The sequence below is a fragment of the Syngnathoides biaculeatus genome, chromosome 4 (assembly GCF_019802595.1).
Source record: "Syngnathoides biaculeatus isolate LvHL_M chromosome 4, ASM1980259v1, whole genome shotgun sequence".
Classification (NCBI taxonomy): Eukaryota; Metazoa; Chordata; class Actinopteri; order Syngnathiformes; family Syngnathidae; genus Syngnathoides; species Syngnathoides biaculeatus.
This window is the reverse complement of record NC_084643.1, coordinates 18353675-18377306: the sequence shown is the minus strand read 5'-3', so window position 1 is coordinate 18377306 and position 23632 is coordinate 18353675. Positions and strand designations below refer to the sequence as shown.

General features: G+C 41.3%; 1 protein-coding gene across 2 annotated transcripts; it reads right to left on the bottom strand.

Annotated features, from left to right (window-relative positions):
* Positions 1 to 1322: 1322 nt before the first annotated feature.
* anapc5 (anaphase promoting complex subunit 5) lies at positions 1323 to 21340 on the bottom strand. 2 transcript variants are annotated; one of them, XM_061818107.1, is made up of 17 exons: positions 20838 to 21340; positions 20683 to 20762; positions 16868 to 16977; positions 16559 to 16790; positions 16413 to 16479; positions 16211 to 16312; positions 15445 to 15635; positions 15294 to 15375; positions 15074 to 15166; positions 9388 to 9569; positions 3494 to 3629; positions 3340 to 3414; positions 3141 to 3262; positions 2964 to 3071; positions 2641 to 2788; positions 2409 to 2571; positions 1323 to 1777 (listed from the first exon to the last, which is right to left on the bottom strand). In XM_061818107.1, the coding sequence occupies exons 1-17, from the start codon at positions 21033 to 21035 to the stop codon at positions 1554 to 1556; spliced, it is 2313 nt and encodes a 770-aa protein (XP_061674091.1). In that variant the 5' UTR covers positions 21036 to 21340; the 3' UTR covers positions 1323 to 1553. The 2 variants fall into 2 exon arrangements, with proteins under 2 accessions (XP_061674091.1, XP_061674092.1); XM_061818108.1 differs by having other exon boundaries at positions 1323 to 1774.
* Between the last annotated feature and the right edge of the window lie 2292 nt (positions 21341 to 23632).

Genomic DNA, 23632 nt, shown 5'->3' with positions numbered 1-23632 from the left:
ATCAGGGGGTACAGTATCCTATGCTCCCGAAGAACTCCCCCCACAGTGGACACGGTTGAACGCCTTTTCCAAGTCTAGAAAACACATGTAGACTGGTTGGGTGAACTCTCATGCCCCACGAGGATCCTGTCAAGGGTGTAGACCTAGTCCAGTGTTCCATGACCAGGACGAAAACCACATTGATCCTCCAGAATGTGATTCGATTTCCCAACGGACCTTCCTCTCCAGTGCCCCTGAATGGATCTTACCAGGGAGGCTGAGTGTGATCCCCCTGTAGTTAAAACAATCCCACTTCTTAAAAAGTCTTCAATGTCAAAGTGATGTTGCAGACCGGGTCAACCAGGACAGCCCTACAACATCCAGTGCCTTTAGAAACTCTCAGCGAATCCATCCACCCACGGGGCTCTGCCAACGAGAAGCTTTTTAACCACCTCGGTGACCTCAACCACGGAAACAGGAGAGCCCGCCTCAGAGAACCCCGACTCTGCTTCCTCATGATAAGGGATGTCAGTGGAATTGAGGTCTTAGAAGCATTCTCCCCACCTACTCATGATGTCCCGAGTTGGTCAACAAGTATAACCATACCTACTTGGCACCTCTCACAGCCAGAGTGGAAGTCAAACAACTCTCAAGAGGACTGGTTTCAGAGCCCATTGTGAGAGAAACGCCCTTTCATGAAACGGTTGACGATAAAACGTGCATACAGCTTTTGCCATTCACAGAACAGAGTGTCAAGGGTTTTTACCAGTGTATTAGCTTTATGCTCATCTAACACTGTTAGATCTGTTTATGAGGAAAAAGATAATCATTTCAGTATAGCTACTTTTTATGGTTTTGTTTTGCAGTGACCTGTGAGATTTTCTATTGGAAAATGTATCTAATCCCAGAACAGGTTGGGAAATACTGATCTTCTTTATCCCCAAGGTGTTTGATGGTCTCAAGGTAAGGGCTCATGACTAGTAGTTCTAGTACTTCAAACTCAACCAGGCATCCCTTGATGTTGTATCTCAAGGGAGTTATCCCATGTAAATAATGAATTTGCAACTTTATGGACCTTCATTTGTGCAGTGCCGCACATGTAGAAAAAAATGGGACAAGCCCCTAATTGCTTCAACATTGGAAGAATTTTTAAAATTCTGAAGGTGAGATAATTAAGGTGAATGTTAGTAATACTAATTATCTAATTATGATGCTAAATAACAGTAATACTAATTGTAGACAGCAGTGTCTGACAAATCCGGTGTGCTGCTGTGGCAAAAGGAATGAAATCAAGTTATGTTCCACCATGTACTGTTGTTGGATAATATAGAACAACACAGGTTTCAGAAGGTGAGGTAGAGTTTGGTTCTGCAGAAATTTAAAGAGTGCTGATTTTATTTGATTTATGGCCTAAACATAATACAGGAGCACAAAATTGTGATTTACATTCACCTCAACAATCAGTATGACTGTACAAAAGGATGAGGCTGAGAGCAGAACCTGACAGAACAGGTCTTTACCGCCATCTAGCGGCCACCGCAGGCTTCCTCTCAAAAGTCCAAATGTCGAAGCGTTTAGAGGCGCATAGAAAGTGGTGGCGCTGGTGATTGGAGCTCCTGGTCCAAAAGGCGAAAAAGCATGGCGCTTTTGTTTCGTTGTTGTGTTTGTCCCAAGGAATGGTAGAGATGAGCCTGCAGGTAGTAGACCTCTCGGAGGTGTTCCTTGGAATTAAGCTTGGTGAAATAACCTGCAGCCTCTTGTAACATGTCCACTGTCAAAACCGCAACATGTAAATCTGCTGGAGGAAAGTCAGTTGTTTATGGATGGCGACTTGAGCAGTGATTTGATGTCATGCTTAACGTCCATATACTACTACGGCCTTTATCCTCACTAATGAGACAACTCAGCACAGTTGTCGAATAATTTTTTTATTTTTACGAAAGATTTTTTTCCGTTTACTTCTGAAACTTATGGCTTACAAGTAGGCAATAAAATCTTAATAGTAACCTACTGTGCAGCATTAATAATATGAGTGGGCATGTATCACACTTTATAATCCTTGATGTAGAAGCTTAATGTCCATGTACTAGGATACCCCCCCCTCCTCACTAGTAAAATAATTTAGGCATACTTGTAGGACGATTTTAATGCTTCTAAAGAGGCAAAACTGTGCACTAGTAATTATTTGTGCAGTACTAGTACTGTCACTGAAGTGCTAGATTTGAACATGTAAAATGTTAACATGTCAATAGTAGTACTCGTGTCACGTAATTGTCAATTACTGCACTGCTTTGTCACACTTGTAACACTTACTTTGACCATAAGATGAATATCAAGGATTGTTAAAAAAAAAACACATTTCAATAGCCCCTGTGTGTGAGACTGAACAGCTACTCTGACGTAGGAATGTTTAGGATGCAAAGTGTTACCTGGTTGTCCTTGTCTATTTGGCCTAAATCCAGCAACAGCCATCTGACAACGGGCTGCAAGCAGCAGGGCACGCCCTTTGTCCACCAGCGCTCCATGAGCCAGAACAGGCTCGATGGCTTCATGCAAGACAAGAAGAGCCTGCTCAGGTACACCCAACATCAACTGTGAAGAGGAAAAAAAAATCTGTAGGCTGCCATAACTCCAATTCATGGCAAATGGGTTTGGGCTGACCTGCGTGAAGGTCAGGTGAAGGAGGGACTCTGAGGCCAGCGACTGTAGGTGGTGCTGTCGGGCCAGGGCCAAGGCTTGGAAGAGGAGTGGCAGGGCTGTGGAGAAGCCAGAAGACTCCCAGTGAAGCTCAGCCGTGGAAAGCAGAACTCTATGTAAAACAAAACACCTGCTGACTCTTCCAACAAAATTATCTCAAACTTTGTCATGTAAAGAAATGTTAGCCACATTTAGATTGATTCTGCATGGGGTTAGGGTGAGCGACACTCTGTACATGACATTAACAGGATTGAGGATGACAAAAAATACAGCTGTGTCCATCCAACCTGATGATTGCCTCTGTACATTTTGTCTTCTCACAGTGCACCTGGAGTCGCTGCAAAATGGTGTACGCCTCAGTGGTTTGATTGAGAACTTTTAAAACTTGGACTTTCCTGGCAACAACAAATAGAGTCTCAGCTACAATCTGGAGGATTAACTTTGTGTGTGTGCTTTCATATTACCTGTAGAGACCCTCTATTTTGTTTAAAGCAGAAATGGAAGTGACCAGCTTCTCTGCCATATTGTATTTTCCCTCAATCATGTGCCTCTCAAACTGGATTTTTAGATCACACAGCATCCAGAGCTGCATTAGAAAAATAAAACAAGATGAGAATATGGACATGATATATGGGGAAATCATTTGCGGATGAGGGGACACACCTTGGCATGTTGTGTGTGAGCAGGAAACTGATCTTTTAGATGCCGGAGAATGTCTGAAACTGTACCGTACAGACCCTGGACCAAGAGAAGCGCTGCGTCTATTACCGTCAGATATGAAACAGCAGGGCATAAATCACATGTGTACAAGACGTACCTGTTTAGCATGCAACTCAGCCAGATGGCAAAGAGCCACAGCGAAGGCCTCCGTGTTGTTCTGCTGGACCCCATAATTGACCGGTTCCAAGCTGCTCATGTGGAGAAGCAGTTGGGCCTGCTGCAGAGCCATGGTGCTGCACATACCAAAATGATGGACCTCATTCAGTAACCATGTGCACACAAGGATTTGTGCTGAATTTGTGCATACACACACTTGATGCATAAACCTGTGACTCGTCAATGCGTCTTTTTGGTTAATGTTTGTACTCTGCTAACAAGTTTAGCATTAAATATTTCCTCTGATCATTTGTACACACAAATAATACAGCATCAGTCATTTTAAATACATTAAATTTAACATTTAAATTACAAATGTAATTTAGGTGGCATGGTGGAGCAGCTGTAAAGTGTTGGCCTCACAGTCCTGAGGTCAAGGGTTCAATCCTGGCTCCGCCTATGTGGAGATTGTATGTTCTGCGTGGGTTTTCTCCAGGCACTCCGGTTTCCTCCCATATCCATAAAAAATGCTACATTAACTGGACACTCTAAAATGCCTCTAGGTTTGAATGTGAGTTGTGACTGTTGTCTGTCTTCATGTGACCCACGATTGGCTGGCAATCAGTTCAGGTTGTACCCCACCTCTTACCTGATGACAGCTGGGATAGGCTCCAGCACTCCTATGACCCTTGTAAGGATAAACGGTTAAGAAAATGGAAGAGTGTAATTTATAAATCAATGATCAATCAATCAATCAACTGTCAATAATAAACAAATCAGAAATCTGCACAAGGGTCGACTGTCCTAAATCAGAGACTCTCAACTGGTGGGTCAGGAATCAAAAGAGGGTTGTGGAACCATTTTGGGTGTGTAGCGGATCACTAGAAAAAAAAAAAAAAAAATTCTAGGAATCTATTCAAATTTTTCCACTAAAGTACAGAAGCGTACCAAGTTCCAACACGGAACATAGCGACGAAAGTTCTTTGTTGTCTAGCCGCTAATTTACTGTAAACATACTGTGCAACTCACCTTTTGATTGGCGTACGTGATGTCAAGCAAAACGCCTTTGGTGGTACAGCAACTAATTTTAAACTCCATTTAAAAGTATAATTACTGTATATGTGCGCTCAAAGACTATTTTTAAATAAAAAAAACTTAACTGTTCTTAATTTGGTGGCATGGAGGGGCAGCTGGTGAAGCGTTGGCCTAAAAGTTCTGAGGACCTGGGTTCGATCCTGGCCTTGCCTATGTGGAGTCTGCATGTTCTCCCCGTGCCTGTGTGGGTTTTCTCCAGGCACTCCGCTTTCCTCCCACATCCCAAAAAATACACAACATTAATTGGACACTCTAAATTGCTCCTAGGTGTGCTTGTGACTGCGTCTGTTTGTCTCTATGTGCCCTGCGATAGGCTGGCAACCAGTTAAAGGTGAACCCTGCCTCCTGCCCGTTGACAGTTGGGATAGGCTCCAGCACTCCCCGTGACCTTTGAGAGGCAAAGAAAATGGATGGATGGATGAATGAATGTTCTCAATTTCTATTAAAGTGGGTCCTGACTTGGCAACATGGGAAAATGTGAAAGGTGAAAATGTGAGCCACAGAGCCACAAGAGGTGAGAACCACCGCCCGAAACAACATTTTCATCACTTTTACCCTTGTGTTCAAGCACAAGCGCAGCAGCCACATTCTCTAACTGAACTTTGGAATTAATTAAAAATGATGAACATGACTATATATATCATATCATTGGTTTCTGTGTTTAGCAAGCTTTCAGATGATAATGTTTCACATATAGGATAAGGATCAGGAAAGTTAATGTTGTGGATCAGCCATTTCTTGAAAAAAATAAAAAAAACAAAAACCCTCTGCATCTTGGCTAAGAAACATCACATGAATATTGTTTTGTAGAGCAAAAGTATGAATTCTGATTCATTAAAATATGTACAGAAGTGCAAAGAAATACACGTGGTACACGTGTCATGAATCTGATGGTGTGTATATGATGAACCTGCACGCAGAGCGAGAACATTTCTATGCTTTAATAGCAAATGAGGCCCCATGGGAGTAAAATATTTCATCTTTACAAAGATTGTACTGTAGTGCAGATAAATCAGAATTTTTGGGCAATGCAAACATACATTATGTTTACACATAGCACAATGAAGCGTTGTAGAAATTGAACACCATGACACCAAGTCAAGCATGGTGGTGGATTGATAATGCTGTGGAGCTGCTTGGTTACATTTGGTACTGGAAGTCTTGACTGTATCACAACTATCATGAATTCAGAGATTTAAGTGCAAAATATTCTCTCCAGTATAAGAAAACCTGGTTTAAGGCTTAGATGATCATGGATCCTGCAGCAAGACAAAGACCCAAAGATCACACCCAAAAGCACACAGGAATCATTGAAAAGGGGGAAAAAAAGCATACTGTTTTAAAATGGAGAGCTGATTGACACCTGATCTCAATTCAGTTGAAAAGCATCGGGGTGCTGAAATCTCCCACTTGGGAAAAGAACCCTAGATGTGTTTAAGAGCTTGATCAAACTGCAAAGGAAGAGTGACGGATAATACCACCTGAGAAATGGAAAAAGCTTATAGATGGATACAAGAAACGTTTGGCGGCTGTTATCAAGGGTATGTAACCAAATATTAAGGTGAGGTGCCAATATGACGTCACATGCCAGCTTCTGTTTTTTTTCCTTTGAAATGACAAGTTGAACAAAAAAGGTTCTTTTTGTTAAAATACTTTGGACCTCCAATTAAAAGATCATGGTGATGTACATTTTGGTATATTTTCATTAATTTCTGAAGATGTACAGGTTATGGGAAATAAAATCCAGGGTTACCAAAAATGGTGAGTGCGACTATACCCAACCAGTAACAATTATGGTCTCATAGACCTGCCACTTCATCTTTAAGATCTTCTATTCTCCATGTATTCTGCATTAATGGCACATGTTTTAACTTAGAGATGAAAGTGGACTTTCGTAAAAATTCCTGAAAATACAAATGCGATCACTAGGGGGGTCCGGGGTAAATTTTTGAAAAAATGGATGGCTGTGGTACATTCTGGCGATATCTGTTAACAAAATTCAGACAAAAATTGACAGTAAAATTTCAAAGTCCTAACCAAAAAAAATTGGGCAGAAGTTCCCCAAGGGCCAAGCCCAGATTTTTTTGCCCCCCATCCCCCGATCACTGGATAGCACAAAATCACATTTGTCATTAAAATATGCTTAAAATATGGCATCTTATCACGAGACAAATAAATTAAGTGAACTATTCAGTAAAAAGACATCTAAAATTGTCCTTTTCCCCACAATATACATATTATAGTATAGATATAGAATATACACGAAAATATATCCTAGAATTTCTACACCGTACAGCAAAACATGTTAAAGAAGTTGATCTGTAGTAATTACTATTAACATCTAAGTCTCAAACTTGTTACGTCGCGTTGTACTGATACACTCGGCCACATTGCTCACTATCTTAGATATAGATCTAGTAATACGAATAGTATAATCAGTTGCCTTTAATATTTTACATGTGTATATATACACACACACACACACACACACACACACACACACACACACACACACACACACACACACACACACACACACACACACACACAGTCAGTCACATTAGAAAAATCTACATGATTAGATGGCCTTAAAATAATTTACTAGATTAATATAACATAACTGTAAATTAAAAATAAAATAAACAAATACATAACTAAAATAGAAAACTAAAACTTCAAACTCAGAAATGATCATTTCCAATTTCAACTGATATTAGTAGAATATGATATAAAACGGTATTTTAAATTTTTCATCAATAAAAATTCTTGATCTGACAAACTTTATCTGAAGTTAAATGCACTGGCCTGTCAAGGAATAAACATGAAGGGTCTGTACTCGTAATGTTTTGAAATTTTAATTTTAAAGTTTAGTTCAACATTATTGGCGTTCGTGGCAACAAGCTAGCGATACATTGGAACAAACATTCCTGTCGGCAATCCTGACATATTGTTGTGGGGAGGGGGCCACGCATCACGGGACTGCCGTAAATAGGAGGCCGTCTTGCTCGAACGCGCCTTTATGTGCCTGCGCTCGACGTATTGGCCACACCTGAATCAAGCGACGAGGTGGATGATAGTCGAACGTCTTTTTTTTTTCTTTTTCCGGGCAGGGGGGCACGCAGTCACACTGCCTCGTGATTGACGCAATGAACACCCCTGGTGTAACTGAATTTCCTTTGACATGGCTCATGATGTTGATGACTTTCAACGTAAATGCGCTTGCATTTTGTGAAGTAGTTCTGAACATGCGCTTTCCTACATGCTCTGTACATGCTCAGTACGGTTAACTTGCATTTCCTGTTTCCGGGTGAATACCGGTTGTTTTGGAGCAGGCTTGTTTAGTGAACAAGGTTTATGAAATAAACACGTAAATTAATGTCAAGACCACACAAAATAAGCGACATATTGAGAGAATGCGAGGGGAGGGGCATTACTGCTACTAGTGTTAGTGCATCAACATGGCTACGCTCATGAAAGCAAAACAACAAACTCAAACGCATGTTCGTTCAATGTTGTCAACTAATATCCGGATTAATTTTAGGCAATTTTTCCTCAATTTTCCAGAGCAATTTTCATGAAAATTTAAAAATCCGAAATTCCGGGAAAATCTGGAGGACTTTCAACACTGTTTAACTCCATGTCTGTAGAAAAGAAAAACATCTTTCCACACCCTCAGTCAGACTCCAACCTCTCCACTACGGCCAAAACCAGAGTTATTGAAGGACACCAGGGACAAAATTGTAGACCTGCACAAAGCCTGGATGAGCTCCTCGACAGGAAGCAAGCAACTTGGTGAAAAGAGATCAACCACTGGCGCAATTATTCAAAGATGGAGGAAATACAAGATGACTGCCAATCTCTCTTCACCTGGGACTCAATGCAGGATCTCACCTTGTGGGGTATAAACGAGCTTAAGAACGGTGAGGGATCAACCCAAAATCACACAGAGGACATGGTCAATGAGCTGAAGAGAGCTGGGACTATCATTAAAAATGACCACTGGTAACACACTGCGTTGCCAGGGATTCAAATCCTGCAGTGTGCAAAAGTTCCCCCTGCTTAAGACAGCACATTTAAACCCATCCAAAGCTTGCCAGTGACTCTCAGGATGATCCATGCATGGCATGTGGTCAGATGAGAGCCAAATATAACTTTTGGGTGTAAACTCAATTTGCTGTGTTTGGAAGAAGAGCAATGATATGTGGCATCCCAAGAACACAATATCCACTGTGAAGCTGAGGCTTTGGGGCTGCTTTTCTTCAAGTAAAGGGTGACTGATTCATAGAGGATGATTTGGGCCATTATTGTGAGATTTTGAACGTAGCTGCGTCTTCCAGCACGACAATGATTCAAAAAGCTCAGCTGGGGGAACTAAGGAGTGGCCCTGTAAGAAGCATTTGAAGATCCTCAAGTGGCCAACCACATTTACAGACCTCTATTTTCTACAGCCTGAAAGCCTGGTGAAGAACTACAGCAAATATTTTAACTTGGTAATTGCAAACAAAGCTTTCATTAAAAACTATAGGATTACACTTTTTGATTATCTAAATGTGTACTTTATAAATAATGTAAAAATCCTACGTTATGTCCTGGACCCCCCCCCACCCACACACACGCGCACCCACCCACACACGCACGCACACACACACACATACATATAATTGGTGAGTGTCCAAATACCCCCCCATGTATTTTTATGTGCATATTTTTTTTAAAACTTTCAAACGTGTGTTAGATTTGAAGTTGTGTTGAGGAAAGGTGGAGACATTTTACCAGCCTTACAAGGTAAAGAAGTCTTACCTTTTGCCATACATCCTCCATATGGATGTAGTCTGAGCCAAGCTGATCTCGATCAGCTCTGAGAGGCTGTGCTTCCAGTGCAAGATGTCTGTGTCCTTCAGTGCATCCATCAGCTTGTGCGCCGTTTTACCCTGTGTTGTGCCCTGCTGGACCAAAGACTGGATGCCGAGCGATGCCAGGTACTGTAGTGGAGAGCGGAGTTAATCAATATTTTAGTCTGAACAGTGTACAGCCCTGTGGCAGCTTTAAAACTCAAAAACCTCATAGTTCAGACAATAAGCCACACATTTTTTCCTGAAACTGTAACCCTTTGGTCTTAATGATGCAATTTATCTAAAGATTTTCCCAAGTTCTTCTATTATTATTTTTATGAAAAAAAAAAATGGCAGTTATTGTTTTGTCCTACAGAGTATTTGTACGAGTAAGAAAAGGTTGTCATTTTTAATTCACTGGACAGTTTGTAGGCCGATAACCTCAGATTTTCATGGTACTTGTTTGACAATAAAATATCAACCCAATTCCAATGAAGTTAGGACATTGTGTTAAATAAAAACAGAAGACATTGGTTTGCAAATCATCTTCAAACTATATTTAACTGAATACACTACAAAGACGAGACAATGTTCAAACTGTTGTTTTTACCAAATAGTAATTCCAGTCATGCCTCTACTTACGAACCTCTCAACTAATGAAAAATTCAGGTTTTAATCAGACTCCCGGGGAAAAATTTTGTCTCTAGTTACGAAGGAAATTGAGGATATGGAAAGAAAAAAATTGCGCTGGATTCCATCCAATGTAATTATCCTGTACTGTTTCTTGGTTTGAAAGCAGCACGATTGAGCTACTCTCCCATTGGCTATCGCTGGAGCATCTTCCTGGCATCACATTGTGTAGGAGGGACGTCAGTCACTACCCACGATGAACTTCCTGTATCTTGGTTTGTGTGGCGTGATAGAGCTGCTCTACCATTGTCTACGATTGAGCTACTTTCCCATTGGCTATCGCTGGAGCATCTTCCTGGCATCACATTGTGTAGGAGGGACGTCAGTCACTACCCACGATGAACTTCCTGTATCTTGGTTTGTGTGGCGTGATAGAGCTGCTCTACCATTGTCTATCATGTAGCATCTTCCTGGCAACACATCCCTACATTGGCTAGAGCGGTCGTCAATCTTTACCCGTGATTAACTTCCTTTGTCTTCATTAGCAATCCATTGTCATACGCTAGCGCACACTTGTATTGTATAGCTTAATTGTGGAGTTATTCATCCTTTTTCACCATGAGCCCCAATAAATTGATGGCTAGTGCCAGTGAGAAGAAGACAAGAGTTGTTTTGGAGCAATGTGGCTCAGTGTCTCCTCTGCATTGAGAGGAGCCAGATGAGGTGGCTGGGGCCTCTGATCTGGATGCCTCCTGGACACCTCCCTGGTGAGGTGTTCCAGGGACGTCCCAATGGAACGCGACTTCGGGGACGACTTAGAACAAGCTGGAGAGATTATGTCTCTTGGCTTGCCTGGGAACGCCTTGGGATCACCTCCGGAAGAGCTACATGAAGTGGCTGGCAAAAGGGAAGTCTGGAAAGCAACTGCCCCACGACCTGACCCTGAAGAGCAGTAGAAGGTGGATGGATGGATGGATTATTTTGAGTACAGGTTAGTGTGAGAATTGTCAGACGTTTTCCTCAGTATTTAGTGGAAGCACTCAGTTTTCAAATGATGCAACAAGTTTTTCACACCTGGATCCAAATCCATTGCCATTGCAGATCCTCTCCAGTTCTGTCAGGTTTGATGGTGAACATTGGTGGACAGCCATTTTCAGGTCTCTCCGAAGTTGCTCAATTGAGTTTAAGTCAGGGGCCTGGCTGGGCCATTCAAGAAGAGTCACAATTGTTTTGAATCTAGTCCTTCAGTATTTTAGCTGTGTACTTAGGGTCATTGTCTTGTTGGAAGGTGAACTATCAGCACAGTTCGAGGTCCTGAGCACTCTGGAGATTTTCTGTCCAGGAAAGCCCTATACTTGACCACATTCCTCTTTCCTTCGATTGCAACCAGTTGTCCTGATGATGTTGCCACCACCATGCTTCAATGTTGAGACTGTATTGGACAGGTGATGAGTTGTGCCTGGTTTTCCCCAGACATACTAATGAGAATTAAGGCCAAAAAAATTGTATCTTGGTCTCATTAGACTAGAAAATCTAATTTCTCACCAGCTTGGTGTCCTTTGAGTGTTTTTTTTTTTTTTTTAGCAGACTACATGTGGGCTTTTGTGTGCCTTGAGGAGAGGCTACAGTCGAGCTGTGAGCTGAGTGAGTGGAAGGCTGCAGTGATGGCTGACTTTCTAGAACTTTCTCCCATCTCCCGACTGCATCTCTTGAGGTCACTCACAGTGATCTTTGGGTTCTTCTCACCAGGACTCTTTTTTTGCCTGATTGCTCTGTTTGGCCAGACAGCCAGGTCTAGGAAGAGTTCTGATGGTCCCAAATGGATTTAAGGGTTATCGAGCCCACTGTGCTCTTAGGAACTTTGAGTGCAGCAGAAATGATTTTGTTACCTTGGCCAGATCTGTGTCTTGACACAGGTCTGTCTTTAGGCAGTTCTTTTGACTTTATAATTCTCATTTGCTCTGACATGCACTGGTCAGACAGGTGTGTGGCTTTCCTATTCAAGTCCAACCAGTATAATCAAATACAGCCGGACTCGAATAAAGGTGTAGAACCATCTCAAGGATGATCAGAAGAAAGAGAAGTTTTCAAACGACAATTCTATGTATTAAGGAAAAAAAAAATCCTAAACTTTACGACCCTCTGTGAAAAAGTAATCACCACTAAACCCACACTTGGCAAGAATAACTGAAAGCAAACGTTTGCGATAATTGGTGACGTCTTTCACATTGCTCTGGAGGAATTTTGTTCCACTCTTCTTTGCAGAATTCTTTCAACTCTGCTAAATTGGAGAGTTTTCTAGCATTGAACTGCCCATTTAAGGTCATATCATACTATCTCGATTGGATTTGAATGTGGACTTTGACTTCACCACTACAAAAGCTTAATTACTTTTTTTGAGCCACTCCAAGGTGGACTTGTTACTGTGTTTCGGATTGTTGTTCTGCCGCATGATCCAACAGAGCTTAAGTTTGAGGACACGAACTAATGCCTGGACATCCTCCTTCAGGATTTTTTTCCTACACAGCTGAATTCATTGTTCCATCAATCACAGCAAATTGTCCTGGTCCTGGAGCGGCAAAGCAGCCCCAGACCATCATACTGCCAGCCCCATGCTTCACTGTTGGCATAATGTTCTTTTTTTCACATCCTCTGCCATATTTACGCCAAACGTAATGGGCTGCACACCTTCCAAAAAGTTAACATTTTTGACTTGTCAGTCCACAGAATGTTTTTCCAAAAGTCTTGAGAATCCTCAAAATGTTTTTTTTTGGCAAATGTGAGATGAGTCTTTGTATTCTTTGCTGACAGCAGGGGCTTTGCCTGGGAAATCTCCCAATGTTTGGCCAGATGTTGTTCGAGGTTCTTTTGTGACCTACTGGATGAGTCGTCATCACACTCTTGGAGTAATTTTAGTTTTAGTTGGTCGTCCACCACTCCCGGGAAGGTTTGCCACTGTTCTCAGTTTTCTCCATTTGTGGATAATGACGCTGACAGTGGTTTGTTGGAGCTCTGACTCCTTGCAAATGGCTTTAGAACATTTTCCAGGATTTCACTCACTTTTTCTCATTTCTTCTTGAATTTATTTGGATCGTGGCATGATAGATTGGTTCTTGAGATCTTGTAGCCTACTTTACATTCTCTGACAGATTCTTTTTAAGTGATTTCTTGATTCAACAAGTATGGTTGTAAGAGCCTAAATATAATTTCTGTTCCTCAAATATTTTCAGTCAGAATAATTAGTGAAATAATTTCAGCTAAGTTTTAATGATGTGATATTGTTTATTGATAATTGTTTATTATATATATATTATATGCTGTGGACGATGAGTATATTGCATTCTGTGATATTTAAAATGAGGATTTGAGGTTTGCTACATAGTTGATACGTTGTGATGACGAAATGATCCGGAAGAAGAACGAAGGTGAGACGAAAAAAAATATGGACAGTGGAAATATGGTCGAAATAGTTTTTTGACCATCATCATCATTATTAGTATCATTAACATCCATCATTATCCGCAATCCTCATCATTTTCTTTGTATTTTTGTTCATTGACCTGGATTTCCTGTGCCCATGCGATGTGGAAACAATTTTATTTACTTTATTTTTACAGTTTAAATTCGAGTAAACAGTTTTCTTTAACCAAACCAACCGCGCCATGGATTACTTTTGTTTCTTCTATTTTGGTCCAAGTAAAGAAGGAAGATGCGTCAAGATTAGCCCGTTTTGGAAACTACAATGGTGGTAATCAGGTTTGGGTGTGGGGGGCACAATTACTTTTTCACAGATGGTCAGAAAGGTTTTGATATTTTTTTGTGCCTTAATGAGTTGTCATTTGAAAAGTTTGGATTTCCTTGGGTTGTCTCTGAGTTATATTAAAATTGCTTTGATGGTTTGAAATGCGTGTGTGATATGAAAAAAAAAAAAGAGAAAAGTTTTGTTTTTTCACCCCCATATAGAGGGTGGCTGCTCTACTGGCCAAACACAATGGCATAGTAGCTTGTCTGTGGCTTGCATATGTGCTCAGCATGAATGCAAAGGTGCTGTTGCTAATACCAGTCAGTCAATTATGTTACAGAAGTCAGCCAATCATATTGCTGCAGGTTGCTTTTACCTTAAAAGGAACTCATACTGGTTGGCGTGGTGTCACAGCACTCATTAGCTAATGTTCTCTCTGTCTCTCCGAGTGTGTAGGAGGAGAAGACTTCGGTGTAAAATAAAGCGACTTACAACTATTAAAACATGGCTTTGCACAAATATGACTATCATGAGGAGTTTTTTTCTTTTAATCGGACAAGCTGAAAAACAAGTTTGCCGCCTTCTTTTTCTTTCGGCTTGTCCCGTTATGGGTCGCCACAGCGTGTCATCTTTTTCCATTTAAGCCTATCTCGTGCATCCTCCTCTCTAACATCCACTGTCCTCCCTCCCAACATCCATCAACCTTTTCTTTGGTCTTCCTCTCGCTCTTTTGCCTGGCAGCTCCATCCTCAGCACCCTTCTACCAATATGGTCACTCTCTCCTCTGAACATGTCCAAACCATCGAAGTCTGCTCTCTCCAACCTTGTCTCCAAAACATCCAACTTTGGCTATCTAATGAGCTCATTTCTAATCCTATCCAACCTGTTTACACCAACCGAAAACCTCAGTATCTTCTTTTCTGCTACCTCAAGTTCTATTTCCTGTTGTTTCTTCAGGGCCACCGTCAAAAAAAAAGGTTTGCCTATGCGATCAATACGGTCGCAGTCTCGAGCCTTGCTATCTGTTCTCAATTGCCTTGGCTGGTAAGATAAAGCGTAGATAAATAATTATTATTCTACGGTCTGATTATTAATAAGCAGTTGTATTTTCAAAGTACCTTTTACAGTATTGCTGAACAGAAAGCGGATTTATTTTTGTCAAGGCTGTTTAAAACAAATATTCAAAGCTCATCTGCTGGAAACAGCTAAATTAAAAAAATAACTAAAATAAGTCCCCATGACTTCATTATAGCATTTTTATTTCAGGTCATATTGTACTCACAGGCAGGCAGAAATGAGCAGCCATTTTGACAGAATCTTCTGTTAAAACAGTGCTGTCGCATCCCTTCATCTGTTCCAGTGTATAGAGCCAACTCTGATGGTACAAGGAAACGAAAGGCTAAGGTGACCATGATCAATAATCGCACCCCAAAAATAAATAAATTAAATAAACAAACAGACAAAAAAGAACTGGAAATGTGAGAAAATTAAGTTTATTTTACCAAACAGTGCTGCAAGCAAACGTGATCATTGGACTCCTGGGCGATGCGGATTGCCTCCTGCAGAACTAGACCAGCCTGCAGGCTGGAGGACAGAAAAGGAAAAGGTAGTTTTACGACCTGTCTGATCGAGTTCAACTCCTCTTGTACTTACTAGTGCCCAAAGCGACAGTGAAGGCTAGCCAAGTTTAGAGTGGCGTAGCGAAGGTTTCTGCCGTAGCCTTCTTCTCCATTGCTTTTTCCTTCATTCCCGGACAAGATGAGGCGGTCGAAATAATGTAAGAGACTGTGGGCTGACAGGAAGATGTCCTGCACTCTGATGCTGTTGAGATAGTTCAAGTAGTGCTGAGGAAAGAGAAAATAATGCATTTAAAACACCAACGGTTATAATGTAAATCAGAATTAGAATCAGCTTTATTGGCCGAGTGTGTAACAACACACAAGGAATTTGTCTTGGGAAGTCGGTGCTACCCTGTTACAACATTAAGATCAAAGAACAAACAAACAAGAACAAGACACATTTAGTTAATAGGAACGATTCCTTAGAAGAGTCACAGATGTGCAAGATGCAGTCTTCTTCATTTAGAACAGTTCAGAGTGCGTCAACGCCCCAAATTATGATAAGGCTGTACAGAGTGCCCTTACCCATGAGTGGTTCCCGTTATAGACCAATGCAATGACAATTGTGCAAAGGGAGCAGTTTAAAGTGATGAATCGTGTGATAGTCTACAGAATATATTACTAATACTGATTGGGTCAGCAGGATATGAGGGTGTGTCCCACCGACGGCACAGCGCAGAAAATAGTTGTTTCGTTGATCAAGAATTTAATGACTTCATTGCCAGAGGGAAAAAAATTTTCAATACCTGCTAGTTTTGACTTGTATCGGTACGCTTAAAGTTGAAGAAGAGGTGTCTCACCGCCTCAGCGAAGTCTGGGTTAAACCTCAACATGTTGTTAAGTTCCTCCTGCAGCAATGCTGGCTTCAGAGCTTTGTTCTCATCGTTCTTTAGAAGGTACGCCTGATGACACACAGATACACTAAATGTGCAACAGATACACTAAATGTGCATCACAAAAATGCGAGTTGATATGAAACAAAATGATCACGTTAGAACTTGCCTGTCTTGCAAGAAAGTACTCTGCTTGCTTTTGTGACAAGGGACCTCTGCTTGGAGTGTTTTCATGCCTAAAATAAAAGTACAAGTGAGTAATCATCTGGATCATAAAACAGACAGGTAACTAAAAAAAAAAACAGAATTTCTGACTCGTCCAAAGAGTTATCGTCCTTCTCTTTGTCGAGGCGGTCCCTGACTGTATTCTCAGTGTTGGTGTGATCCATATCAGATTCATCAACAGCCAGTGCCGTTAATCCCACTTGGCCTTCAGTTGGCTTGGAATAGTTGCTGTGGTAGTAGTGCTGCAGGGACTTGTACAACTTGTACACTTGACTGAAAGAAAGTTTGTTGTAGGCCAGGAGCATATGTCTTGTGAAAAGACCTAAAAGATGGGAAAAGCAGAGAGGGTTAGCTTTATTGTAACAATATTATTATTTAAATCATTGCCCTGCTACCCACCTACAACACTAGTTTTATATGCCTCCGAATCAAATGCCGTGAATGGAATGGGTAGGGTGGAAAAGAAATATTCCATGTCTCTCAGCTCTCCATCTACCATTTCATGAAGCCTTTGAATGCAAAAACAATACAGCAAAAATATAAGATATTCATAGATATATATCTATTATGTTTTGTTAAAACGCAAAAATATTTGCAGATACAATAATTAAGTCCATATGGTTAGTACATCTGGTTAACCAATGGAGAGATTGTGGGTTTGAATCGCTAGCACGCCCGTGTGGTGTTTGCATGTTTATGCTGCGCTTTCTTTGGGTTACTTAAAGGAAGACTTTGTCGAAACTAATAGGAATGGGAGCACACATTAAAAGTTAGTAGATGAGGGTTCAGTGTTTCTTTTAATGCCAGTTAAACACAGATTTTACCGAGAAACATCTCTAAATTGGAAAAGTATTATTGAAATTCGTCTCTTGCTCAGACAATGAGCCCGGCTGCAAAACTGACAGCCAATCAGCGTTTGCCACGCCTGCTGTGCTTCCTGTTCTGACGCCCCATTGCTCACGGATGCGTTTCACTGAACAGAGAACGTCCACGATCTGGCATTTTGTGGACGATTTTTGTGAAAAATAATTACAAACAAACAAAACAAATATAGCACTATGTACAATGTCCAAGCCTGTGCGCTTGAGCCCGAATACACACATCCAGCACTTGACGTGTTATAGAGGGGGAGTGGCACTAACGACGAACAATAACAGTCGCATTATAGGACTGTGGAGACTTGATGTTTTTCTGAGGAGATGGTTAAAATGTAGAGATTACACAGCAAGCGTGGCCTGAGTTTTTTTTTTCTTTTTTTTTTTAACCCCAAGCAGCAAGCCTCTCTCAAGCGACTGGCAGCAGCGGCGGTGGGGGTGGGCACGCACGGATCGCTGTAAATAGTAACCGGGAACTGTTGTGTTCTGAGAGCTGGCAAAGCTTATTGATGCTTCGTGTTATTACGTTACCGACTATTGAGCAAACAAAATAAAAATAATGTACAATGTTAAAGCGTTTGAGCCAGAACACACACAAGGGGAATTTGATGTGTTGGGAGGGACGTGGCGCTGACGACGAACAGTAACAATCCCATGAAATGGAATCCGGAGATTTGATGCCTTTCTGAAGAGTTGGTTTGCATGTATAGAATATATAGCAGGTGGCCAGACTTTTTTTTTTTTAAACACCAAGTTGTACTTTTCAAGCAGCAAAGCTTCTCGCAATCCAGCGGCGATTTGGTGGGCGCACTCGCGGATCGCCGTAAATAGTAACCAGGAAGTGTTGTAGAGCCAGCAAAGCGAGTTGATGCTCCGTGTTATTACTATACCGACCTTTGAGCAAGCAAAATAAAAACAACAATGTACAATGTTCAAGCGTTTGAGCCAGAACACACACAAGTGGAATTCGACGTGTTGGGAGGGATGTGGCACTGACGACTAACAATAGCAGTCCTATAAAATGGACCACGGTGATTTGATACTTTTCTTTCCCCGGTGGCGGGGGTGGTCTGTTGCACGCGCGGTTCGCAGTAAATAGTAACCGGGAAGTGATGCACGTATTCATCCATCCATCAATTTTCTTGGACGCACGATGGTCGAAGGTGTGTTGGAGCCTATCCCAGATGTCAATGGGCAGGAGGCAATTTTACACACACGCAGACACGGGGAGAACATGCAAACTTCACACACGGAAGACCGGGATTGAACAGCTGCGCATCATAACGTATGTTGTTGCTTTACCGTACCAGCATGAGAGGCTATAATTTAGCGGCAAATAACCAGTAATGATTAATTGCGTTCAAATTTCCCCACTGATGAATAAGCCTTGACTGTGACAGCCACAGCTTTATCCTGTCAGGTTTACCTCACGGACAAATTTGGGTGCGTTTTCTCAGTTTTGGTGCAGAACAAGTCCGCATCTTGGCTTAGCTAGAACGAATGGTGTGTAATGCTAAGCACCAGCGACGTCAGGGGCGAGGTCAAGGATGTTTCTTCCGCATTTGGTTCTGAAAGCTGGGACATGTCCAGATTTTGCTTGGATTTCAAATATGTTCTTTATTTTCAATTAATGTCCAAAATATATGTAATAATAATAATACTTTACATTAGAGGGTTTATTGTACATATGAATGTTGGGGAGAGTCTTCCTTTAAGTTAAATAAAGACTACAAACTCCATAGGAGTGAATGTAAGTGTGAATGGTTGGTTGTCAATATGTCTCCCGTGACTTTTTGGTGGCCAGTCCAGGGTGTACCCTGCATCTCTTCCAAAGTCAGCTGGGAGTGTTCAACTCACCTGTGACATGACCATAATGAAGACAATCCTTATAGAGTAAAAAATAGTTGGAATTTCAAAAGTTGAAAAGTCTCTTACCTAAACAATGTGGCTCCCATGTAAGTCAATTTTATACACAACACAATGATATACCTTCATTCTGCAGTAACTTTTGTTTCAACAGCAATGACAGTCCAACAAAAAAGTAAAAGTGTAAACATGCAAAACCTGTATGTACGGTTACACTGTACAAAATCATTTCATTTTTTGTCTCATTGTCTGAAGTAAAATCAGAATAAACATCTCCTGTTTCAGGTCAATCATGATCACCAAAATTATTTAATTTTGTCAAGTGCTACATAATGGGGGTCCAGTTTGGTGGCCTCAGCATTGGATAGTTTCTTACTGCAGAAGATGTGGTTCTATTAGCTTCATCAAGCCATGATCTCCAACTCTCTCAGGAACAGTTCGCAGCAGAGTGTGAAAAGCATGGGATGAGAATCGGCACCTCCAAATCGAAGACCATGGTCCTCATTTGGAAAACAGGGGCGTGCCGTCTACAGGTCGGGGATGACATCCTGCGCCAAGCGGAAGAGCTCAAATACCTTGGGTTCTTGTTCACAAGTGAGGGAAGAATGGAGTGGGAGATTGACAGGCAGATGGGTGCAGTGTCTGCAGTTTGTACCGGTCCATTGTGGTAAAAAAAAGGGTCGAAAGGAGAAGCTCTCAATTTACCAGTCCATTTACGTTCCTACCCTCACCTATGGGCTGTGGGTCATGACAGAAAGAACAAGATAACGGATAAAATAAGACGAAATGAGTTTCCTCCGCAGGGTGTCTGGGCTCTTCCTTAGAGAGAGCGTGAAAAGCTTGGTCATCTGGGAAGGGGTCAGTGTTGAGACGCTGCTCTTCCACATTGACAGGAGCCAGATAAGGTGAGGTGTTCCAGGCATGTCCCACCGGAAAGAGACCCCGGGAACGACCCAGGACATGCTGGAGAGACTATGTCTCTCGGCTGGCCTGGGAACGCCTGGGGATCCCTCCGAAAGAGCTGGAAGAAGTGGCTGGGGAAAGGGAAGTCTGGGTATCCGCGCTGAAGCTACTTGCCCCGTCACCCAACCCAGCGAAGCAGCAGAAGATGGATGGATGGATTATTTGAAGTTACAGGTTCGTGTGAGAACTCTTGCTTGCGTGCAAGTGGCCAAATACACATTTTCCATCATAATTTGTACTCATACCTTTAATGGTACCAGGCATTTAAGTGTTTTCTGATAACTTTTTCCATAATTGTCGATGCCACATAATTTATGATAAGACAGTGCAGGCTTTTTATTGATTGATTATAGCTATAATGAGTTAATGTGGTCCAATACAAGAACTGTATTTTAAATTATGCCTTTAGCAAGTTAATAATGCTTAATTATAACTGTTACTTTCAGAACATATATTTTTCTTTTCCAAAAACTATTAGTGTATATGTTACATATTTTGAGGGGGGCAAACCTGATTTTGACGGAATATGCAGTCTCTGGGCAACACTCTCCCACAGTCTTGAGGAACTGACCAAGAGACAGGTCCGAGCTCTGAAACACAGCATGTAACAAGAGTGATGAGACACTCCCTCTGGTGCAAAATGTGTCAATTTTCTGAGAGACTACCTGCTGCAGAGGTAAAATGAGCTTGTTCAGGCGTCTTCTTTCCGGCAGCGTGATCTTAGACGAAGTCATCTCGTACAGTAACGTCAATACAGATATTTTATACGGAGTCACCCAGTCTTTAATGCCGAATACGTTAACGTGGACCACCCCGTTCGTCATCATCGGGTTGAAATACAAACTTTCATGAACACTCGCCATACTTCTTCAGACCGGTGTCTTCGTGAAAAACAACGAGCACCCACGAGTCTCCAAACAAATAACTGTGGTGGCTAGCTTGCTAACAAACTAGCAAGGAACTTCAACGTTAGCTCGTTTGCAAGGCATTACACCCCCGCAACTAATAACTTTAAAATGACTGCATCTTTATTTATTTTTAATTTAATCATTCACTTCTAACTCGTCATTTCTCCTGTTGAATATTTTTCTTCTTTTTGGTTTCCGGAAGATGACTGGGCACGTTGAGTGCGCTGCTGACCCCGAATGGTTTTGCGCTAAACATTCCAAACAGAGCCAAACCGGGCTTTGTGCGCATGCGTTTGAAATTGACATAAACCAGTAATTTTTTTTTTTTTTTTTTTAATCGCTGATACCGACACCGAAATTGATACCTTTTATTTGTAATACTGTAATATAATTTTGTGATTTTGCGTTCACTTTTTTTTTCATTATGATTGTGATTATGGTCAAGTAGCGCACAGATCTTGGGCATTTTTTGTTTGTAACTACAACAGAAAAACAGTAATAGTAATAACGTAAGTTACAGTAATAATTCTTCGTCTTTTCCTTTCGGCGTGTCCCGTTAGTGGTCACCACAACGTATCATCTCAGATGAACACGTATTTGTTTGGCACAGTTTTACAGTTTCCTGATGCAACCCCTCTGCATTTTAGCATAAAAACATTGATTCTTTCACCATCGCTATTTTCTGGGGAAAAAAAAGTCACTAACGCAAAAACCAAAACAAAAAAGCAGCAATATAAAGAAAAGTATATACCGTATATCGCAACATCACAACAACAGAATACCTTCCATTGGAGGACATTGTGAAAAAAAAATAGTTATTACTGCAAAGTAAGTGTAAACTACAATTGGCTCTGCTTCTAAACCTTGCCCTCCAATACCCTCCAAGGAAGAATCCCTTGAGGCGCCCTTTACTCTCTGTTCCGATATTGACAACTGGTAGGTTTTTGTTTAGGAACACTAATGAGTTTACATTCTTCCTTTTTTTGCTCTTCTCTGAGTTACTCACGGTCCCACCTCATGGGAAATACTTTCTGCAAGTACAAATGCTGCCATTAGTCCCTGCTCTTTGTCATCTTGTTCAAACAGGGAAATGTTAATTTCATTCAATTTCTAGTGTAAATTTGAGTAAATTGCTGGACGACAAAGGAGAAACTGTAGTAATGATCTCATTATACTGGTATCCATCTGATACCTATATTCATCTTAATATCGATATTTAGATTGATATGCCCACACCTACAAACCCAATTCGGTATGCCAGCATGGGTGTCTTTTGATGACGAAATGACAACAAGCCGTGATTGAGCAGCAATGTTTTTACTAAGCAAATGAACTGTTAATGTGGGCCATAACTGTGGCTAAAACAAAACATTCAGCTTGTGTTTCACTCTAGCATAGGTCCCGCAGACACATGGTGGCACATTCCTTTTCCTTTTTCCAGTCACCTAACATCCGAACTCTCTCATTAAAATCATTTTTGTCTTGGGGTGGATTATATTTATTTCCACCAGAGGGCTGTTAGAACAGTGAAATCATATAAATGTTAAATCACCAAATCATAGAGTTACCATTACACACCAAACTGAGGGTTGGCTAATCTTGAAAACAAAAGACAACAATAATACTTTGGTCAAGTATTGTTTAGGTTACTGTAGAAGGCTAGGGTTTGATAATGGTAAATTGCATTATCTCAACATTATTGTTTTTATGATAATCTGGAAAACAACCATCCATTTTCTGAGCCTCTGATCCTCACAAGGATCACAGGTATGCCGGAGCCATTTCTTAGCTATGTTTGGGCAGCAGGCAGGCAACACCCTGAAGTGGGTTCCAGCCAATTACAGAGCACATAGAAGCAAACAATCATTCCTGCTCACATTCACACCTACGGGGAACTTTGAGACTCCATTAATGCATGTTTTTGGGATGTGGGAAGAAACTGCATTGTCAGGGAAAAACCCACTCTCACCAGTTGCACCACCGTACCTCCCAGAAATTGATATGGTGGGCGGCATCTGGCCCCTAGGCCTTGAGTTTGACACCTATCTGGTATGGTAACCTTAAACCAGAAAGCGGGCCACAACGCAACAGAAGTTATTTGCTTTCAAAACAGCTTCCTTCTGTCATAAGAATATTCCACTGTGACGCTGCACTGATACACATTATTCGACTATAATGTAAAATACCATGTCATAATACTTCATTGACACATTACCACAATGAATTATATTTATTACATTTTATATCCCAATATATATGGATACATTCTGTGTATTCAATCTTTTTTTTTGTCCGACAGTAATTACAGATTGCGCAATACATGAACAATGTACACTGTTCATACTGTATAGTTAACATAATGAAAGTTGCGATCACACTGGTCCCAAATTGTAACAACCTTGTTGTTCCTCTGGTCCCATCAGTGTCCTGGAGAGGAGGAACTTGCTGCATGGGCAACAACTTATCCTCCATTATACACTGCCCAGGTTGACATCCCACAACATCACACACCACACCGCGCTCACCTGAAAAGGACACTCCAGCTTCACCTC

Bases quoted from the DNA above. Each gene is read 5' to 3' on its own strand.
- anapc5 (XM_061818107.1), bottom strand. From the start codon at position 21,035: ATGGCGAGTGTTCATGAAAGTTTGTATTTCAACCCGATGATGACGAAC. The intron at 16,978-20,682 runs GTTTGCCCCCCT...TTGCATTCAAAG, and splicing joins GCATATTCCGTCAAAATCAG to GCTTCATGAAATGGTAGATG. The intron at 3,415-3,493 runs GTACGTCTTGTA...CTCTTGGTCCAG, and splicing joins CTGAGTTGCATGCTAAACAG to GGTCTGTACGGTACAGTTTC.